At 43.7% G+C, this 23699-nt stretch overlaps 1 protein-coding gene and 1 long non-coding RNA gene across 6 annotated transcripts in view; both read right to left on the minus strand.

Annotated features, from left to right (window-relative positions):
* Nucleotides 1-23699, minus strand: part of LOC148014596 (uncharacterized) — a 231571-nt gene that overhangs the window by 61177 nt on the left and 146695 nt on the right. For all 5 annotated transcript variants that reach the window (XM_087667328.1, XM_087667327.1, XM_087667326.1 and 2 more), the window contains exon 5: nt 17970-18010. In XM_087667328.1, the coding sequence (XP_087523454.1) occupies nt 17970-18010 (41 nt within the window). The remainder of the gene's footprint in view (nt 1-17969; nt 18011-23699) is intronic.
* On the minus strand, nt 18035-21332 carry LOC148014597 (uncharacterized). Its single transcript, XR_015688754.1, has 2 exons — nt 18856-21332; nt 18035-18752 (listed from the first exon to the last, which is right to left on the minus strand). It is a non-coding gene; the product is annotated as an uncharacterized LOC148014597 (long non-coding RNA).

A 23699-nucleotide genomic window follows, 5' to 3' on the forward strand; every position in this document is an offset into this window, starting at 1 on the left:
TAGATGAAAGAATGTCAATTGAGCGGTAGGTGCAAAGATTTCTTCATAGTCAATGCTGTACTTTTGTTAGGAAACCTTGCACTACAAGGTGAGCCTTATATTTTTCTAAAGTATCATCAACCTTTAGTTCGGTCCCAAAAATCCACTTCATCCCGATGAGTGGCTTGTGACAAGGACAATCCACCAATGTCGAAGTCCAATTTCGATCAATACTATCCAATTTCTTTTCCGTAGCCTAAGCCACAAAGGATCCTAGAGAGCCTCGTGCCAATTGTCTTGCTCAGAATGTGCAATGTAATCAGTTGTAAACAACAATGTATATGAAGCATGAGGGGCAAGCCGAGTAGATCTTCTAGGGCCCTCCAGAGTGTGATCCGATGGAAGGATCCTCAAATCTTGCATGGTCTGCTAGTACAAGTGAGGTAATGGGTCTCGTGTGGAGGAGGCTTGGGAGCTGAAGTATCTATAGGAAGGTTAGGAGCGGGCAGTACACCCAACTCAATAGGCACGATATCTCAAATGACATGAGTAAAGGGGAGGACAAAGAGTCCAATGCAGAGGATTGCACGATGTCCCTCTTATCGAAGACGATATCTCTCCTAAAGATCACCTTGTTCGGAACAAACGATAGACTTTCGCTTCAGAGGAATAGCCCACAAAAATCAAGAGATCTACTTAAGGGGTCAGCTTTCATATCATGTCATTAAGAGTGCATATAAACAAAACTACCAAAAACTCTGAAATGAGAAATAATAGGTCGAGAGCCAAAGAATGCCTCGTACAGAGTCTTTCTAGGGACTACTAGAATTGGGCATCGGTTGAGGATGTACACTGAAGTGTTAATAGCCTTGACCCAAAGGCACTCATGAAGCTTTGTTACAAACATCATAGAGCGTGCCATATTTAGGATAGTCCGATTCCTACGCTCTAAAACTCCATTTTGTGCAAGGGAGTTGATAGAGGTGAGCTAGCATGTAATGCCATGTTCATGTAGAAACTTGGAAAACTCGTGGGAGATAAACTCGCCACCAGAATCACTCCTCATAGTACCCGCACAACAACCAGTCTGGTTATGGACCAACAACACCTAAGCACTGAAATAAGTAAAGGCATCAAACTTCTACTTGAGGAAGTATATCCACATGTATTTGGAGAACTCGTTCACTATCTGAAAAAAACACATTGCGCCATTTAAGGCAGCACTGGATGTGGGACCACAAAGATCTACATGAATGAGCCTTTTACTTGAAGTATACCCACATGTATCTAGAGAAATCATTCACTATTTGAAAAAAGTACATTGCGCCATTTAAGGCAGCAATGGATGTGAAATTCGGAAAACTCGTGGGAGATAAACTCGCTACCAGAATCACTCCTCATAGTACCCGCACAACAACCAGTCTGGTTATGGACAAACAAGACCCAAGCACTGAAATAAGTAAAGGCATTAGACTTCTACTTGAGGAAGTATACCCACCTGTATCTGGAGAAATCATTCACTATCTGAAAAAAGTACATTGCACCATTTAAGGCAACAATGGATGTGGGACCACAAAGATCTACATGAATGAGCCTAAGGGGTTTTGCAACACGAGTGAAAGACTGCTAAGAAAAGAGTCTACCATGTTGCTTACCTAGCTAGCATGCTTTACAGACCTCTCCAAATAGTTTTACATGTGGAAGGCCTTCAACCATCTCCTCACGCGACAGCTTAGAAAGAGAGTCGTAATCAAGATGGCCTAAGCAAAAATACCAAAGACACTCAGAGTCCGTGGGCTCCCGTGTAGTGACCAAAGCCTGGAAGCCATGGAACTCCGAATCATTGGTAGGTCGGCTCAATAAGAAACTGGGTCATGTGGTAAAGGTCATTAGGCTATGTTGTGCCGCGAGCAGTCACTAAACCAATCTGAGAGTCTAGAACCTCGACTGTGGTCGCAGTGAAGAAAATTGTTCATCCCAACAGGCAAAGCTCCTAAACGGACAAGTTCACCCCAAGCTAGGGGACATGATAGACGTCATCCAACAAAGCAAGGTCTGGACCCAAATCGATGGGAAAATTGGTGTGATCCTAGGTCTTAATCGTGATCGAGAAGTTATTTCCTACACGGACACTCTTGATTGCAAGGGCTCAGAAAATAAAAATGTCCGCTCTAGGAGTCATGTGATGGATTGCTTCACTGTCCATAAGCCAAACAAGTACTGATATGCTCAATTGAGATGAGTGGGCCTCTGCAGACCAATCAAACAAACTCTTTGGAGTTGAGTAGTTCACTGATTGTGATGACGGATTGGTGGTAGTGTGGGTCTAGCCTCTCCATTGCCCCTACCAAGAGGGTTGCCACCACCCCGCTTTCCTTGTTGGGGGGGTTACCCAATTGGGATGCGGGGGTCCGATTCTTGGATTTGGGTTGTGTGCTTCTTACCTTAGATCAACACTCGTCATCATAATGGCCAGTCTTTTGACAATGTTGACAATATCTATTCTTTTTAGATACATTCTGCCATCCAAGGTTAAGTGTGGATTGATTGTTTCCTTAGGATTCACTAGCCGTGTTTTGATTGTGATTTTGATTTGAGTTTTGTGTGCCCTTACCCTATTGCCCCCTTTGAGAAGATGCAACTAGAGCCCTCTCTATCGAGGACGTGTTATAAAATTGATCGAACAATTGTGCGTAATGCAATAGCTGACACTCAAACTAATTAAATGTGGGCATCAGAGGTTGTGAGATCCACCTATTGTACGAAATGAAAATATTTTCTTGGTAGCTTGTTAAGGAATAGAGTAACCTGATCACTAGAGGAGTTGGAGCCAGGTCATGTTGAATATGAAGATTTTAATGACCCAGTACTGATCCCGAAGGAGAGGACTAAATGCCCTCCTCCTTATAGGGATCTCCTAGTATTTCATGGGCTGGTAAATGAGGACCCGATGTTGCACTTAAAAGAATATGGCCTAACTTGCCTTGCAAGTGGGTTCAATGATATTCATCGGAGGCTTGTATTTTCTAGCACCGTGAAGGGAGAAGCTAGGAAATGGTACTGGAGCCTCCCAAGAGGGCCGATTAAATCATTTGAGGAGTAGCATGATCCTGCGGGTTGGCAAGAGTTACCCGCCAATGCGGGATGCCAAGCCGGACGCCCATGATTTTTCAGAGCTCAATTCGGAGCCCAAGTGGTTAAGAACTCAGTGAGGAGACACAAATACTCAGCCAACTTGACTTTCAAGTCATCCTTGTCTGTGATTTTGAAATTTTGGAGCTCATGATCCAAATTGATACGATGGGTCCTATCTCGAGCCGCATAGCGGTCAATCAAGTATGCCCGACACTCAAATGCTAAGTTGAAATGCTGAAGCTGAGAGTGAAACTCAAGCAATAAGCACTACATAAGCTTGACAATAGCGAAGATGTACGAGCCTTCAATGAGCGGACAGCCTCACATGGAACAAGGGCGCGATCAAGTTAGCGTTTCAACCCTTGCACTAAATCCCATAGGTTATGAGAGTCTAAGACATATCTAGTCAAATTTGACCAAGTGGTGAAGTTTGACCCATTGAAACGAGTCTTACCATTAAATGCATGCTTGGTGGATGAGGAACTAGAACCATGAGGTGTCTGTGAAGATGGATAAATGAGATAAGATGGAGGATAAGATGGTGGTGGTGGTAGTGGATAAGGAGGTAAAGGTGGATAGGTAGAAATAGGTTCTTGATGTCCAATGAGTGCTGATTGCTGCAGAGGTACCAAAATAGACATAGGTCCATATAATACCGTAGGTGTAGGTGGAGACACTGGGACACAATAGCCTTGTCCAAATGTCAGCTAGGGCACTACAGAATGATCGAATGGTCCACTAGGTAATGCCATAGAGGCAAAGTGTGATACCAAATGATTCACACTCCAGTATGTCTAGGATGCACTCCCAAAGGGATCGAAAGTGTATGTGTGGAAGGTTGAGCCGCCATCATAGGTATACCACCCGAATATGGGTATGCAGAGTCCTAAAGGCTGTGCCTAAATGTGCAGAAATCCCCGGTGTGGTGTGTAGTGGATAATGTGGTACACTTAATGGAAGGGGAAAGGAAGGTGCAACAGAAGATGAGGGAGAGATGGGTGGGATCCCAAATGGATTTGTAATGGATGTTGTTGTGGAAAATATTGTAGGTTCCGTTTGTCTATTACATGCACTAGATAAAGATGCACCTACTCTATATTGACCATGATTTAAAAAATATTTGAAGGAAAAGGAACGGTAGGAATACTTATGAGTTCTTCCTTTAGCTTCTTATCTAGTTTTGAGTTCATGAAGAAATACCTATCTCCTCATTACCCACAACCAAAGCTTGTTTTGAAAAGTCCCTTCTTGATGAGCATTTTCCAATCCAACAAAAAATATAGAATCAATTGGCATAGAATCTGAAATAATAGGATTCATACCTGGCATTGAAGAGAAGTGGTATTATGGAAGTAACATGTAATCTGAGCTAGGAGTCCACTTGTGGAAAGCCAGTTTGTAGGGGAGATTCCGAAGGTCTTGCAAGATCATTAGTTTTGTGCACCGAATCTAAAGGAGAAAACTCAGGCTTGCTTTCAACCTCCTGCTGAGCCCTATTCATAAGGATAAGATCATACTCAACGACGAAAATTTGATATGGTCTATGGACTCCATGGTAGTCTGATGGTTCTCCACCCATGTGAGATCGGGCAATAGCAAGCTAGGGGGACCCACTCCTAATCATTTCTGTCTATGTTTGGCTGTGGAGACTAGAGCGGTGTTGTGAATGTATTTGAAGTTATCTTACCCTTCTGTTGTTCTTGCTTTCACAAATGAGCTTTCCAATCAAAGGCCAAGGTTTCTCAAAGAGTACCTAGCTCTGATACCATTTGAAGAAATGCTTTAAACTCCATAAGACAAAGCACAGACTGATAACTGAGAATACTATTAGGGTTAGAGTTAGGGTAACTCAGAGAGAGTGAATACGATGAATAATAAAGTGGATGAATAATGAATATATAGTGCTCATGTAGCAAACACACTATGCAGTGGATACTAAACCTCGAACTCCCATATCTCCAGGATATCAAGGCAAAGGTTATGAGCTGTAGAGTGTATCGTACTCCGAACGGATCTCGAATCGCAACAAAGGCAACCTCTGAGTGTCGAACACCAACAAACGTAGCCAAGGAAGGTTGGATCTGATGAAGATGACAGTGTAGCAGAGAGAAAAAAATGCAAGTACCTAAGGAGAGAGAAAATCTGCATGACAGTTGTTAGGTGCAAATGCAGCACACTGAGGTGAGAGACTATCAAGGCGACAACTAGAAAATCAAAACGCAGCATTCAAAGAAGAGAGAAGATGATGGCGACAACTACCAGTTGATGGCAACAGTTGTCTATTGTAGACAGTAGCACCGAGCTGTAGACAACAACTCTTGGAATCTAGCCGCAGCTCCAAACAAACATGGAAGGCTGGAATCAGGAGGCGCCAGATGGTAGCAGGTGAATCGTGGAAACTCTAACTGCAATATTCTCCGAGAACAAAGTGTGGGCAGTAGAGATAACGGCTCTTGAAACCTGTAAAAACATGATTGAGGAAAAGAGACGAGTTGCATGCATATTTATAGAAAGTTTGGCGCACCCAAATTAGGGTTTTGCATGTGGGACATAGTAACTCTCTAGGATCACGTTTCTTTCTAAAATAAGAGTTTTTCTTCATTAATTAAGAGTGTTTTGGGGTTGTTTAAGTCAGGGTAATGCATTTTTAGCTCAACAAGGGCACCAAATCAGACTGAAAATGATGATGGCAGCAGCAACACCAAAGACGGATGAAAATGCCAAGGATGGAGTGTGCAAATCACGCACCTACAAAAGAATATGATTTGCCAAGTGTGGAGGATAGCTATATACAGCCAAAGATCCGGAAAACTAGCGGACCTGAAAGCTGGCCTAAGAATATGGCCAAGCTAACAAAATCAGCCTGGCGATTGCTAAAATAACACGCCGACTGCACCAGAAAAAGGCTAAAATAATGTGGAGGCATTTTGGGGCAGCCATAGGGAGTCAGGGCAATAGATAGTTGGCAAACCTAGGAAATGCACAAGAAATGTGCTCAAAAGAGAAGAAATGCACATTAAACTGCCAAAGCTTCCATGTCTCTGTTGGACTTTGACAAGAGTTCATAACCAAGAGATGATAGATTGACAACCGTAATATAGGCATGCTAACAGATTGTCCCTAGTCATATAATGAGAGGGCCGAGTGGCCGAGACCCCATATGCAGCCATGGTGGGCAACTTGATGTATGCCATGCTAGCCACTAGACCTTACATAGCATTGCAGTGGGAGTTGTGGCTCATTATATGGCAACACCTGGCATGTGACATTAGGATGCCATGAAGGGTATCATGAGATGCCTTAAGAGCATTGCAAATATGCGTATTTGTTATGGTGGCTAGGATACTAGAATCGTGGGCTACACAGATTCTGATTCTGCAAGCTATGCAGATTCTAGGAAGTCCACCTCTAGCTATGTCTTCACCCTTGCTAGAGGTGTTATTTCTTGGATGTCTAGGGTGCAAAAATGCACAACCTTGTCTACTACCGAGACAGAGTACATTGCAACGACTAGGCTTCCAAGGAGGCCCTATCTTAGACCATCTAGTGGTAGACCTTGCTATGACTATGACTCCTACATTGTATTCGAACTCTATGAGTACTATTCAGTTGGCACGTAATCTGTGCTTTCATGCGAAGACCAAGCACATTGAGATCTATTATCACTTCATCAAAGAGATGATTGAGGACAAGCAAATAGAGCTTGTTAAGACCTCAATTGACGAGGATCCTGCAAATCTGCTCACTAAAAGTCTCCTAGTGGAACGTTATGTCTTTCTTAGGAAGTTAATAGGCGTAGGATAAGATGATGTCTATTCGTTACCCTATTGTACTTCTATGTATATATCCTACTTTGTCACTTTTTTCCTGTTTTCTCCAAGCTCAAGCACATTCGCCTTTAAGTGAAAGGTTGTTGGGAATTAAAGGCTGCCTATACCTAGCTGCCTACATTTACTTGTACTTACTCCCTACACACCTATATATTGCATTTGGCGGTTGCCCATCACTATCACTTTATTCTTTATTCTTTCTGTGATGATAGAATTAATGAATGTAAGTCACACATTGTGATTGTTAGAGTTTCCATATACCATCTTGCTCTCTCTTGCTTAAACCTCCATAGCTCTTGCTTCCACTCATGCTTCTACTCTTGCTCCACCTTTCAAATGTGACTAGAGAGAGTTCTTACAACCTTAGGTTATCCTCAGTCAATCCCATCGACCATTGGATAATAGGAGTTGATTTCAACATAGTAAGAGGCCTTGGAGGATATGAGATGCAATTGCATACAGATCACTAGAAGAGGAGAGCATGCTTCTAGGGAGAAGTTCATATTTCAAATCAAAGGACGGGATCTTACCTTGTAGGAGAGTACAGAAGATCCATGGACTCGTTTCAATTCTAGGAAAGACAAGGTAGTAGGAGCTAGAATCTTCTCTAGGGTTGGCAAGGTTTATGTGGATGATTCGACATGTCACCAAGGTGGCTTAGCTGGCATCATTCTTGGCATGACTCTCTCAGACCATTCATCGATTCAACTAATTCCTTTCTAAGAGAGTCAAAGGACTATCTCGCATAGCTAGGTCCTTGTCAATGGGGCTTTAGAGGAGAGATTCAATACTTAGAGATCAAGGAGACAAGGACACTCATTGGCTTTGTTCTTGTTTTTATTTATAATAGAGACCATGCGTTATTTTTTGAACAGTTAGATCTACTAGTACCCGAGGCATCAAGTTCCCCATCCTTGAATTTGAGGAGCCTTGATGTGGAGTTTGTAGATGACACAACAATTTATTTAGACTGATATGAGAGAAATTTTAGGATCTTTGTACCAGCCATGGAGATCTTCAACAAAGTATTTGGTGCTTTAATTAATTCACACACATTGTATGGCCTTTGGGTATGTGACACTAGACAACTAAACTAGCAATCTCAAGAGGACTTCACCTGGGTCCCCACAGGAGGACATTGAGAAATCTTGGGTATCATGTAGTGATTGACATTGCTTCAAAACAATAATTGGCACCTCTTCTCTAGAGCATAAGACAAAAGCTCCTCTACTAGAACTCCACAAGGCTTTTATTAGTAGGGGGTGATGGTTGCAACTTGCCAACCAAGCTCTTCTCACCTCCATGTGGTATATCAATACTTTTTCGGCATTCTCTATGTCATGCATAGGCCATGTGAATTGTCTCGTTGAGAATTCTATTTGACCAAGAGGAGACAAGAGCCTAGCCAAGGCAAAGGTCGCTAGGGATGTTAACATTCAGCCTAGATCCAAAGGAGGCTTGGGGATCATAGACCTAGATAGTTAAAGTAGAGCCTTATTAATTAAGCCCATTTGTCAACAAGGGTCTTCTTCCTAGTGGGAAGCCTTGGAAGAAAATTTTGCCTTGGAGGCTACAGACTAGTACACCCATACTTGGAGGATATATCCACCTGCACTAATTGTCTCCCCCGTGTGATCTGACGTTTGAGTGCCACCAAAAAGCTTCACCTCTAGATGCACCGCTTGGATAGTTGGCTCCTTACTGTATCACATGGCATATCTGCTCGCATTCGTCCACTTCTTGCCTATCAAGCACAACAACTACCATGTGCCATGCCTTCAGCCTGTTGTGACGCCATCATTATCTTCGATAAGCACTGACATCTCCTGTTGGCTAGAGAATATGTATGGATATCAAACAAGTCATTGTCATCATGCAATGATAACTTCAGTCCGCGTGGGTTCCATTGGTGTACAAACTGGCTTGCAATCCTATAAGCCAAACCTCTCAAGAAGTTTACTAATGTATCTTGATTGTGACAATCCAATGCATCTAGCATCATGAATGAACTGAATGCCCAAGTAATAGTACAAAGGCCCCAAATCTGACATCTCAAAAGTTTGCTGCAAATTTTGTTTAAATGCTGAAATCTGATCAGCATGTGTCCTTGTAAGCAAAAGATCATCAACATATAGACATATGACCAGCAAGGATTCCCCCTCTTTACATATGTAAAAGGTAGACTTTGATGAGTTGCTTATGAACCCTTGGTTGAGTAAAAAGGCATCAATCTTTGCATACCAACCTCAAGGAGCTTGTTTCAAACCATATAAAGCCTTTTTCAGCTTACAAATCAAGTGTTTGGATCCCTCAACTGCCAAACCAATGGGTTGCTGTACATACACTTCTTCTTGAAGCTCCCCATGTAAATTTGCAGTCTTTATACGGAGTTGATGCACAATCCATCCATAATGAGCAAACAAAGCAACCATAGACCTAATGGTAGTAATGCGGGAGGTAGGAGCAAATGTCTCCTCATAATCAATGCCTTTCTTCTGTGCGTAGCCCTTGGCCACAAGCCTCACCTTATATTTTTCAAAGGATCCATTTACATTCCTTTTCAACTTATAGACCCACTTTGTGCCAATGGCTTTCTTCCCAACAAGTAAAGATACTAAATCCCATGTTTGTTTCTTTATGATGGAATCAAACTCAGCTTGCATTGCTGCCATCCAATGCACACTATGTTGTGCATCCTCAAAACATTCAGGCTCCTCATCATCAAATGTATCTTCTGCTATAACAAACTCCATGGTATGTACACCATCATGCATATGAGCTTGCCTTCTAGTACGACAAGCAATAGGAGCATCCAACTAACTATCTTCCACAGTCTGCAAATACCATCTAGGCATTTGTCTAGCCCCCTGACTGTGTACAAGCTCTTGCTGAATTTCAAATTCAGCACCTTGCTGAATATTCAGATCAGTCATGGGCTGAATTTCTGCATTACCTAATGGAGTAATTGGCTGAACAAGTTCACTTGCTGAAGCTCCAGCTATATCACCGAAAGAAATGGGCAACAGCCCTTCAAATACATCACCGGCAACCTGATATGTGTCAAAACCAGAAAGGGATAATTCTGATTTTTCATCGAAAACCACATCCCTATTGACAAATACCTTTTCAGAGACAAGATCATATAATCTATATCCTTTGCTCTTGCTGCTATACCCCACAAAAATGTATTTAACAGCCTTGTTATCCAACTTCTTCCTAAGTACCTTGGAAATGTGTGCATATGTAAGACACCCAAAAGTACGAAAATACCAACAGAAGGTTTTCGACTATTCCAAGCCTCAAAAGGTGTGACATTCTTTAATGCCTTGGTGGGGCATCTATTGAAGACATGGCAAGCACACATAACTGCTTCCATCCGAAAACTATGTGGCAAGCTCATTGCTTTCAGCATACATTTGGCCATCTCCATGAGTGACCAATTCTTCCTCTCTACAAACCCATTCTGTTGTGGAGTATAAGCAGTAGTGTACTGATGAACAATGCCCTTCTGCTTCAAAAAAGATTTCAGCGTAGAGGACATGTATTCCCCTCCCTTGGTCCAAACAGAATTCTATTTTATAAAGAAAAAAATGCTTCTTTTTTAGGTTTGGTTAGCCAAATGATGTTCATATTGGATGAAAATTGGTAGGAATGTTGTTTTCTGTATGTTTGATGATTCTCTGCTAGAAAAATCAAAATATATAATGCCATAATGCTGAAAATAATTTTCTAAAAACCCAAAAACCGCATTTTACAAAGGAAAAATGGGATTTTGTGTGTTTTGGGTGAGGAAAAAATATGCACATGGGCTGGAAATTTGTTTGAGCCTTGCTTGCAACATGTTTGAGGGCTGCACATGGGAAAATGCAAAACCCGTAATAATTTATGGTCATAATAACCACCCAATGACTTCGTCTGCATAGAGCCATATATATTTGAGGGCACAATCTGTAACCTGGCAGTTACTCTAAAAAGTAACATCACAGGGAAACGAAAAAAGATGCATTTTTCCCAAAATACATCCCTCGCATAAGTGCTCAGGAGGTCTCTCCAAGAGAGGTAAACCATCAAACATATGTATACATTGCATAAGTATCAACCTACCATAGTTTACATACCCCATGCAAGCATGCCATAACTCTATCTGTGACATAGCAAGAGTAAGACTGGACGCTAAATAGACCAACCGATCAACGGAAAAAACATCCAACTCATATAACCCATGAAATAGAGTGCCAGTCAAACCCAAAGTCACGTGTTCCTTATCTCTCACCATGCATCTGTCATCATCAAAGATGACCTACAAACTACACATTGCCAAAGAAGAAATAGATAACAAATTCTTCTTTATATCTGGCACAAACAAGGCATCCTGCAAGTGGAGAATAGAGCCATCAATGACTGTTAGCATAGTCTCCCCAATACCTCTAACAGGGTATGATGCATTGTTGGCACACTCTAAGGACTTGCCAAGCGGGGTTGTAATAACAAAAGCAAACAAATCTCAACGAGATGTGATGTGCTTGGAAGCACCACTGTCAAAAAACCATATGCCCACATCCTCGGTAGAGCTAAATGCTCTATCAGCCCAAGAAGAGTCATAACTGCATGTGTAAAAACAATAGTCTCTACTGCAACAAAGGATGTGAGCTCGGTAGCACTAGAAGGTGTATCAGAAACAGACATCCTTGACTCCTCCTTCTCCTTGGCTATGCGCTTTCTACACTCAATGATGTAGTGGCCTGGCTTCTTGCAATAGTGGTACTTTCCCTTCTCGACTTGCGTATCTCTCTATTTCTTGTTGCCTTGTGAAGTGCCTGAAGTCCTAGAGCTCTACGGATCATTCTTTGCTTGGCTGCCCTTGCCCTTCTACCTTGCCATAAAAGCCTACTCAAAGGCTATTATATCCACACCACTGTTCTTTCTTGTATTCTCTTCCTCTAAGAGAAAATTGACCAATTGAAGGAAAGTAAGCGGCTGTGGGGCAATTCTCATGGTGAGGTTCAAGGCCATATGAAAGGCCAAGTACGAGGGTGGCAATGAATTCAAGGTAGTAGATATCATTTGTGCATTTGAGTAATACTCATCTACATTCATAAGCTACTCACGCAAGTCCTGAACTTTATTTAGATGATCCTTTATAGAACCACTCTCATCCATCTTCACTGTCTCAAGCTCTTTCTTCAAGAAAGAGATGCGTGTCTCATTCTTTCCAGCAAATATCTGCTCTAAGGTCAGCCAAGCTTCTCGTGAAGAAGTTGCAAATCGAATGTAAAGGATGATAGACCGTTGAACTACCAATGCAATCAACAACAAAGTCTATGCATCCCGTGTATCCCATGCCTTTTGTATTGCTAATCTTTGGGGAAGTGGTGGAGTTGGAGCAAGTTGAACAGACTGAGTTGCCCACTGTCCACTTTCTCCTAGAGAAGGAGTAGCAGGAGCCACAACTCCAGACCTAACTTCTTCACTGCTGACATAATCCCAAAGATTCTTCGCAATCAGCACATTCTTCATCATGAAGGACCAGAGGGAATAGTTGTTACCATCCAACCTATCCTCCTTGGATACGTAAGTAAATACATCACCTCCCTGATTTGACATGATAAATAATGTTGATCAGAGAGCAAAAGAGCAATGTTTCAAGATGGAACAACCTGGAAATCTGAGAATTTCCAAAAAATTACAACAAGTACTTTGCAATAGTTAGACTATCCAAGGTGCAATTAATGTTCAGTAGCACTAAAAATGTGAATGCCCCAAAATTTATTGTCCCAAAATGAACAAAATCAGTCTATTCTAGATTGTCACAAATGTACATGTGTCAATCACTGAGCTGACTACAAAAGTCCCAAATGTCTGGCCCAAAATGCATAAATTCCTTGTTGTAATTGGGTCCCAAACACATGTTGAAATTGAGAATGCATGCCCGGGCAAAAGCTCCTTCCAGAGAAATAAAATTTGATTAAATTTTGATAAATTTTCTTTTTACCTCTCCTAATCTGGGATGGATTGGGTGAGCGTTGGAGCTCGAGCTGGAGTCTAGCAAGCTGTGCAAGTGGCGCGCTAGGGAGCTGGCGTTGTCTAGCAACGGCGCAACTAGAATAGCACACGGCTGAAGGCGTAGCCTGTCAAATGGCTGCACAGGTGACGAAAGGAGCAGCACAACTAGTGAGCATCACTACAAACCTGTGGGCAGCGACTAATGAGCACCAAGAGCAGGGCGCTGGGGCCAGGGCACACGAAGCAAGCTTGAGGCCATGCGGGTGGACCAAGGAGACAAGCGCAGAGATCTGACACCTGTGGTGGCGACGTACAGGACAGAAGCACTGCCCAGACTGGTGGCGCACGTAGGGAACTAGGGCAGGTGTCACGTAGGGTGCACACCAGAGAGTGGACGAATTGACTAACTAGCGGACTTCTCTGGTGCAGGAGGCTGGAGCAGCAGCCCTTCACAGGGAGCTGTGGAACTGAGGACAGCTATGGAGCTGAATGCCGAGGAGCTATGGGCTCAGCTCACAGTGGCCAGCTCTGATACCAAATGAAAGAGTAGGAAGAGATCGAAGCTCAATTGAGAGTAGAGTAGACAATGTAGAGTGTGAGAGCATGGCATCCAATGCAATAATCTGAAGTGTAAGGTGCAAGTACAAAGTACAACCCTTAAACCTTAGGGTTGTAAGAGGGTGTTCACACCCGAAGAGTGTGAAACACGATTAGTGCCTAAAAGTCTGTAACACAGGCACATAAAATAAAAGGAATAAATCTGGGAAAAAAAACCTCTCATACGGAGAGTAAAAAGTGCCCCACTGTCCTACTGAAGATCACTAACACTCCTCTGTGAGCATAGGCGTGAGTTAAACCCAACAGATTCGAGTCTCATAAATCTGGGTTATCTCTCAACAAGGTGACTACAAAGGCCCACTCTTCAAGCTGAGCACTACTCCTCCTATTTTGATTGTGGACAATGGAGCTACAAATTACATGACCCCCATCCAAGACAATTTACTCACTCGAGCCCCTACTGTCTGGCATGTCCGGATCAGGAATAACTCCTCAATCAAGGTTCAAGCTCAAGTTTGCATCAGTTTTGCTATTGATGACCAAGGTCCGGATCTCGCTGCGCTAGACAATGTCTACCATGTCACCCAAGTTGGGGTGAACTTGTTATCTATTCCGCAGCTTTGCCAGTTGGGGCGAGCGGTCTTTTTTACAACAACCACCGTCAAGGTCCTTGACTCTCAAATTCGTTTGATAATTGCTCATGGTCAGTCTACAGTACTGGTAATTCTTTTTAGGCCTGTTGCTGACTCGCATGGCTGTTTTCCTGCATGCAACAAGCATGTGGCTGTTTTTGTTGACAACTCAGCTGATGTAGCAGTCATGACAGCTGATCTAATCTTTGAGATGCTGACTGGCTGTATGCACATTGTTGAGAGTCACAAGGGAAGAAACATAGGGTGCTCATAGCCCACTAAACCAATTCAAACAAGGTGTTGGTTGGCATATCCAAGATTGTGTAGCAGGCTGTGGAGTCACCTATTTATTGTTTTGCATCATTTCAGCCTATATAAAGGCTGCCTCTCCTCCATCTCACATTCATTCTATACATTCACGCTACATCCCACTTGAGAGAGGGAGACTAGGAGCAGTCTGTTCATTGCCCATAGCCGGTGCCTTTATACAATACTCTTGTGCTTTGGTAAATGGATTCTGATTCCCGAGCTCATTATTTCTGACTTCATGTGTTCTTGTTCTTTTATTCTATTCTCTGTGTTTACAGCAGTCCATTGCTCCACAATATTCTGACATGGTATCAAAGCCCAAGCATCTTGGTTCTAGTGATGTTTGCATTTCCTGACTGTTGTTCACTCTTCTCGACTGCGGCAACCATTGCATTTTGCTGTTGTGCCTAACTGGCCTGGGCGCCTCATTTGACAACTGCATGGCAGTTTACAATTGCTGGGAAGCCTATGTGACTTGCATTTTCATTGCTGAACCCTGCATTGTCACTGCTACAACTTGCATTTTCTTCAGCTCTGCCATCATCTATGCTGAATAGCTGATGATTTCATCTTTTGTGTATTCATTTTCACTTTTTTTGTTCACTAGTGCCTACATATGATTTCCTCCTTTCTGCATATTCAGCCTGATCTACACACCAAAGGGAAGGTTCACATGTGTTGGTTGTCATGCCTATGTTCACTGCACTCACTTCAAGACTCAAGTACTGTTTCTCTCTCGTCTTTCATTTGAACGAGCCTTTCTTGCTTGAACAATTGAACTCTTTGGTATGTTCACTACACTGAACTTCACATATTGTTCCTCTTTCTTGTCTTTCATCGAACCGATCTTTCTTGCATGAACTGATGAATTCTTTTTATTGGGCTTATTAACTATAAGTGCCATAGGTATTCACTCAACACCACCTATTCATCTTCTATGCGTACCATCTACAAGTGGCTCCTCCATGTTGGAACACTAATGGCAAACTTAAAAGGCCCGGACTATCTAACTTGGAATGTGGCAATGAAAGCATAGTTTGTGCACAAGCGTCTCTAGTACATTGTTTCAACATCTGCCTTGCGTTCCCAAAAAACTTGTCCTCTTCCAACCAATTTGGACAAAGACAACCATGAGGAAGCAGTCCTAAATTGGGCCAACAATGATGCCAAAGCATACTTCGCACTTCTTTGATGCATCTTAAAGGAAATCCTATTAGTGGTTACCTTCTGCAGGGCATCTCCCAAGATATGGGAGAAGCTCCACCTTATGTACGAGGCTCTATTGACCAATGAGAGTTGTTACCCTATACAGTTAATTGCAGGATAATACAATTCCTTCATTCATTCTTTGAGTAGCACCGATCCAAGATCAGCTTCGCAACATGCAATGTGCTCCTCTTGAATCTCATCTTGTGAGGACTATTCTCTACAGATTGCATCCAAAGTTTGATGGTGTTGCAAATACCCTGCAAGCTCAAACATTGAATACTCCCATTAGTTTCCAATACATGATATCAATACTACTTGAGCATGATCCTATCTTATAATTGCAATGGAGGTTTCCATCTCATTTCGGCAACCACCCTTCTAGTGTTTTGGCTACTTCAAAGAGGGGTAATACGTGAAAAGAAGAAGATTCAATACTACTTCTATGGCAAGAAGGGGCACCTCCGCAAGGACTACAATAACTTAGCAGCATTGCCAAAACAGAAGGAGGAGAAAGAGAAGAAGAAGGGCAAGGACGACTCCAACTCTTCATCAACCTCAGGTTCCAAGGGATTACGGTCATGCAAGAAAGGCCACAATGGCCCCAAAATTTTCCTTCTAGCCCTAATGGTGCCAATTTTCCTCACAACTCGTCAATGCCAGAGAGGGAGTGTGAGTAGTTGTGGGCATGTGAATCTCATCCATATGCACGTGTGTTGGACCTTGAGTGTCGCTTTTTACAAGCACCGATGAAGTCTAGCAAATTCAAATCCTAGAGCCAATTTGCCTTTCCGGTTCATGATAAGAGGTGAGACAGAGAGTGGTCTCTGCCCCTAGTTTGTTTTCACATGAGGGGACACTTTGACAATCGAGTTGAAAGCAAGGAATTTATGGTCATGACATGCTTTCTACAGAGCTGGATAGTGACATGCATCAGATTCAGGTATTTCTACTCTCTGTTATCAAGGATTGGTGTGATCAACATCAGCATCAGCATCATTGCCTTTCCGAACAATCTTGGTGGTGGCTAGATCACCCACTACTTGGGTATACATGGTCCTATCTAATTGCCATTGTTCTATGTACTATGGTGGGTCTTTTATCATTGTATATCTTATTGTACTTTGTCTCCCATGATCTAATAGAGGGTGTTAACAATGTACATATCATGGCTGTACGGGCATACTATATGAGAGAATTTCATTTTTGAGCAACCACCATGATTATGCCTGGCCAAGCTGCATTAATGGTATCCTTAAATGTTGGCCGACCTATTTGTGGTTTTGTTTTATTTCAGCCTATGTAAAGGCTGCCTCTCCTCCATCTCACATTCATTTGATAAATGCACACTACATCCTCCTAGACAAAGGGAGACTAGGATCACTCTACTGGTTGTCCACAGCCCATGCCTTTGCACACACTTTTGTGCTTTGGTATATGGATTCCATTTACCAAGTTCATTATAGTTCATGTGTTCATGTTCTTTGATTCAATTCTCTGTGTTTACAGCAGCTTCATCTTTTTGCTTCCATTGCTCCACAATATTCTGATAGAACATCACTAGACTTAACAATTCTTCACTTGGGCTATCAATAGGCCCCAAAGTGAACTAAGCTGGACACAGTCATGTGATTATGATCTCTGGTGATGAACAAGACCACCATCTCCACCAGATGCAGCAACAAAAGGTACATCACATCTTCAAAAACAATACCAAGTCAGACTGTACCACCTCTTGCCTTCATGTGCATGACCATTGTTCATGTTGGTAACTAATGGTCTGACACCTGCATGTTTCCTGTTTGGCATGGCTGCCATCTATCATGCAGATTTGTCTCTTTTGGCTCAATGCATGCTGCTGTAAAAGGATACTCTTGTTACTGGTGAGAGCAAGGATTGGCAGTTGGATGGTTGAGACAAAGAAATCTTGCAAGAGTTTTTGGTTATAGATCTAGGCAACTGGTGGTGCTGAGATTCTATCAGTTTTGAGACAGCCTCTTCAATAGATTTAAGTAACACCACAAGGGACCATGGGATTTGGGGCCAATCTAGTGTTAGCATTTCTCTATGCAGGAGCAATCTAGCACCACTGTGATTTATTTGCTTTCTGATTTCAGGTGTTGAATTTTTGTGTGCAACCGTTTGTTATTCACTGCCTTTAAGATATTGAATGCCCGTTTCAAAAGCATTGTAGATCACTTTTCTGTATGAGCAATGCATCATGTTGAAATTCATGCATTTAACTTAAAGCATTTAATGACCTATACAATACGCAGTTTCAAGAGAATCGCCAAAGAGGAATGAGCTAGTACCATACCTCTTTGGCACCAGCTAATAAAGCAGCAAGTCCTGCCAAGCCTATTGGACAACAGCAAAACCACTCTTTTTATTTTTGTAAGTTTTAAAAAGACAACTGAATCTAAAATTTTGAGAGATGCACAGCTTTTACATTAAAGAAGGATATTCAAACAACATTGTCGATAATCATTGCTGTAGAAGAACAAACTTTGTTCACTATTGTTGAGCTGTGCTAAATTACTTCTCCAGCCCCCTCTTGCCTCCACCAGCCGCTCACCCTTCCTTGGCTTCCTCCTTGCTTCTCTTTTCTCCTTCCCCTTCTACCCATTGTGCACTTTCCCACTATTTCCCAACCTCTTCTTGGCCTTTCAATTTTCCCCACGGCAAAGGAATAGAATAAATTGCCGTATGTCAAGGAACCAAATACTCCCTACGAAGAAGATCAACATGCTGAACGAGATCTAACTGCCAATGCAGAAGACCCTTAAGCCTAGCACTATGTCCCTGGGCACTAGAGGCTGAGTGAAAAACAAATGCATTCCAGGTGACCCAATTGTGCCAACTGTCAGAGTGCAGCAGTGCGGAAGCGTACGACCAAGACTGAGAGATAGAGTGAACACGGAGAGAAGAGAGAGAGATAGAAGAATGTAGATCTGTATGAAGAATCCTGAATAAGAAATATAGATATGTACACGGGCGCAGTTTGTGTATCTATGTATCTCCACCTCGATGATGTCACCCTGCTATATACCTCGAAGTCTGCAGCAGTCAGCACGATCTCTGCCCCGAACTGAGCCTGAATCTGCAATCAAAATAAATGCCAAAGTGTGCTGGAAATTTGCTATTTATAGCAGAAAAAATAGGCAGCAAAAATAACAGTCAGGCTGCCAAATCTAGCCACTTACCTGTCCAACTGCTGCTGACATGGCGATCTGATGTGGCATTGCTCACATGGCTGCCTATCCAAGGGATGAGCACATAACCATACCTCTAACAACCCTCTCAGATACTGGACACGGTAGGAGATTGAGGGATTTGGAATGCTGATGAAGTAAAACCTGGGAAAGCGCCTTCGTAAACAAATCTACTAAGTTGTCCTCTGTCTTGCAGTAAACCACATTGATAGTGTCATCCAGAAGCTTCTCCCCAAGGAAATGGTACTCGATCTCATTATGCTTCGTCCTAGCATGAAACACAAGATTCCGGGCCAAGCCAATGCAACTTTCATTGTTGCAATGAAGTGTAGTAGGACCGCTTGGCAGACAGCCAAGCTCCTCCAACAATCTCTAAAGCCATACCGTCTCGCATGTGGTAGAAGACACTCGTCAATACTCCACCTCAATTGAAGATAAGGCAACCGTGGGTGGCTTCTTAGTGCTCCATGAAACAACACCTGCACCCAAGGTAAAGCAATAACCTACCATGGACCACCAGTGGTCCACATCGCTAGCCCAATCTCAATCACTCCAACTAGCAAGCACAAAAGTTGAACCATCTATACCTGCTGGATACAAGAGCCCTAGATTGGGGGTCCCCCTCAAGAACCACAAAATCCTCAAAGCAGCTTGCAAATGTACCTCTTTAGGTTTAGTCATGAACCCGGCGTCCAACAAACCAACATCATAACACAAATCAAAACAAGTGTTGAGAAACCAAATAAGGGACCCAATAAGCTACTTGTAACGGGTAGCATCCGCCAAAGGAGAATCAACATGGGTTGTGGCCTTCCAGTTCAGATCCATACAAGTCCATAGAGACTTGCATCCGTCCATCTCAAACGTAGTCCGGAGCTCCAGCACATACCGCTATTGAGAGATGAAGATCCCAGCGGAGTTTGATAGATCTCATGCCCTAAGAAAAAATGGAGAAGTCCCTTGTCTATCATCTCAAACTGCTCATGAAGTGCTGCCTTGGTTGTCTTGACCATCTCTACATGATCACTTGTTAAAAGAAAATAATCCACATAGAGCACAAACAAGGCATGTGCCCCCTCTGAAATGTGGACATAAAGCTGTGCATCAGCCATGGAGCACCAATATCTCAATCTCTGCTAGAGGAATGAGTCTATCTTCTCATTCCAAGCATGTGGAGCCTTTTTGAGGCCATAGAGGGCCTTGTTCAACTTGCACACCTATCCATTTGATGAAGAAAAACCAGGAGGCTACTCAACATAGGTTTTCTCCTTCAAATCACCATTGAGGAAGGCAAACTTCACCTCAAGCTAATAAACCGGCTATCTCCTATGGTTGGCTAAGGAAAGAACGGCTCTAATGGTAGCCATCCGAGCTATAAGTGAAAAGGTGTCATGAAAATCCACCCTTGGCTATTGGGCGAAACCCTTTGCTATGACCCGCACCTTGTGCTAATCCAGAGTACCATCACTGTGACATTTGGTCTTGAAGACCCATTTGACACCAATCATCTTCCTATAAGCAGATTGAGGCACAAGGTCCCAAGTGTCATTCTGCTCAATAGCATCCAACCCTGCTCCATAGCCTTCTTCCAATGCAGTGATTGGAAAGCCTCCTTCACGGAGGTGGGCTCCCTATCCTACATAAGATGAGTCATCAGACATAGTTAGAACAAACAAGCTCGGTGGAGTGTGCTTGGTTCCTCCAAGAACACCGTGGACCATTCTCCAGCTACCACTCCTTAGGGACCCCCGCAATCCGTGCCTCGCGGAGTGTATCACGTGCCCAACGAGGAGGAGGCAAGATAGCTCCTCATCGCTCTCCATCTATTGAAGTCTTTGGAACATCCATCGGCAATGGCTCATGTGGGGTAGTCGATGGCAAAAAAAACCCTCATCTAGAGAAGAACCATTCCCAAGGGGCACAGGCGCCAAAGGAAGAGTCTCTGGTGCCCAACTATCTCCTGGATCTCCAAGTACATGGTGCTCATCAATTTCTCTAAAGTTGGAACCTCCACAAATTGCACATCACGACTCGTGTAGACATATCACTTAACGGGATCATACAAGCAGTAGCCCTAGGATTGCGAGCTATAGCCCACAAACACCGGTCTTTTCGAAGCCACTACAAACTTGCCCCTTTGAGTCTTTGGGATATGAACATAAGCATCACACCCAAAGATCTTGAAATAAGAAACATCTAGCTTGGCGCAAAAATAAGCCTCATAAGGGGTCATACCAACCATGGCCAAAGTAGGTGACCGATTGAGGATGTGGATAGCAGTAGCCATAGCATCGGCTCAAAGACACTAAGGTGTCTAATGATGCTCCATCATGGTGCAAGCCATCTTGATCACACTCTTGTTCTTCCGCTCCAATATGTTGTTCTCCTGAGTTGTGTTTATGTTGGCAAACTCTTGGTGAATACCGCGATCTACTCAAAATCAAGCAAGCTCGTTAGAGACGAACTCTCCTTCCTTATGTGACTGCAAGGTCTTCAGCCTCCAGACTAATCGAGTTGAAGAAGGCCTCCGACTTCAGCGCAAAAAAGTATACCCATGTCATCCTGCTAAAATCGTCAACAATAAGCATGAAATACAAACTCCCCTTAAAAAACTCCATCTGCATAGGTCCACAAAGATCTATAGAAACAAGCTCCAAGGGTGCTAAAGACCACCTCGAAGCCTTGCTGGGATTGGCATCATGATGCCGTTTTCCACGAATGCGAGATACACAAGGCTGATGGCTCACCACTATATCCGGCAAACCTCGAACAAGCTACTGTTAGCAGTCATGTTTGTCATGCCTTGTCATCTCTTGCCTGTGAGCCTTAGTCTGAGTCAGACGAGGACATTAGGAGCTCTGACATGTCTGTCATGTGTTATGATGGGGGAGGCTAGTCACTCTTGACTGGCTATCTTAGGATGTGTATTTCTTTTTGGCCTCTTTTTAGTGGGCAGCCACCACTGGCTGCCCGGCCACCTTTTTGGTCACTGATATGGGGCGCCCATTTTAGGGCATTTTAGGGTTTGCGCCCATTTTAGGGTTAGGGTTAGGGTTTGTCCTTTGCCTATTTATAGGCAGCCCCCCTCCCCACTTGGTCACTTGTCTTCTTGCAGATTCCGACACTCCTTCTCCCCCGTGGTGGTGCTGCCATCATCATCAGCCTGATCTGGTGCCCTCACTGACGCTGTGGGCTGCGTGCAGGGACTGATCAGTCCATTTCAGTGTATTCAGCATTCATTTCAGTCAGTGCAGATTTCTCTTCCTTATTCTCTGCTTTCTCTCTCTCTCTCCCTCCGTGTTCGTATTCCCTCTTCCGCAGCGCACTCTCACATGGTATCAGAGCCGAAGGAGAGTACACGGAGCTGAGTTTTATGCGGGAGAACACCCACAACCTTGCGTTTGCTGGTCAAGACATCTCCAACAGCTGAGGCGTCACCTTCAGCACCATCCCCTTGATCAAGGCGGCCTGTTTTGGTGTCCACCTATTTGCGTTTGCTGTTGGCGTCATCCCCAAATTTGAGTTTTCAGCCTGGGCGGCCCTCCTCCAGCTGGGCGACACTCCTCCAGCCTGCGCCTTGCTGTTCTGGCTATTGTTCCATCTTCAGGTGGCTCTTTTCCTGCCGGCGACCTATTCCCAGGCTGCGTTTTGAGGCAGGAGGCTGTTTTTCTGTGGTGATTGCATCGTTAGCATTTGCGTTTGACATCATCCTTGCGTTCTGTGCAAGGCGGCTAGCTCAGGAGCTTCTGGTGTTTGTGTTTCGGCATCGGCAACCTTCCCTTGTTGTGTTTTGGTGTTTGCAGATTGGAAGATGTCTTCTCATCAGTTTACAGGCTTTGATGACTCAGATGACGAGCTTTTGTCTCAACACTCATCTGAACGGAGGCGTGATTTCTATCACGAGGACCGTCGTCCGGAGTCTATTCCTCTTTCCCGTCCCCCTTCTATTCATGTATCTCGGCAAGCCCCTTCCAGTGGGCCGAAGATGCAGCCTTTGGTACCCCCTGTACAAGTACCCGTACTTCCTCAGCTGCCCAAAGAGGACCGGTTGGATGGCTCCAATTTTTCTCTATGGTCCTGCAAGGTGGAGTGTATCTTGGACTCCTTTGATCTTTGGGAGCTTGTTTCTGTTCCTATTCCCCGGCCTCAGGTGGATCCCGCAGATGGGACATCTATGGATCGTGCAGCCTTATGGGATCGGCTCAATTCTAGAGCCAGATCTTTCCTCTTTCTGAGTTTGCAAGATTCTGTCCTTGTTCATGTTCACAGGTTGAAGACTGCAGCAGACGTGTGGAGAAAGCTCGTGTCTCTCTATCAACAGAAGACGTTTGCCCACCGGATATCTCTCGAAAAGAAGTTGCGGATGCTCGCTATTGATGATAGTCCTTCCATGAAGGACCACATCAACAGATTACAGGATATGAGGGATGAGCTTGCATCCCTCAGTCGGACAATATCTTCTAAAGACATGGCTATGATTCTTTTGACTCAGCTGCCATCGCCTCGGTTTGATGTCTTCTACACCAGCCTTCTTACATCGAGGACCCGTGAGAAGCTTCTATGGGAGGAGCTATCCCCGCTTGTCTTGGAGCATGACGAGCGACTCAGAGAGGTCAGTGCTAGTGGATCCGACTCCACTAGAGCTTTTGTTGCAGGTTCGAGAGGACAGAAGAAGAAGAAGAAGTCAAAGGCTAAGCAGAAGGACAGTTCTTCAGGCTCTGACACAGATTCACAGAGACCGAAGTGCCCACATTGTGGAAAAGGGACACATCCCGAGGAGAAATGCTGGAAGAAGTACCCTCACCTTCGTCCGGGAGCGAAGGGTGGATCTACAT

This window comes from Lygodium microphyllum, chromosome 25, assembly GCF_053477565.2.
Source record: "Lygodium microphyllum isolate KBCC chromosome 25, Lygodium_microphyllum_v1.1.10, whole genome shotgun sequence".
NCBI lineage: Eukaryota > Viridiplantae > Streptophyta > Polypodiopsida > Schizaeales > Lygodiaceae > Lygodium > Lygodium microphyllum.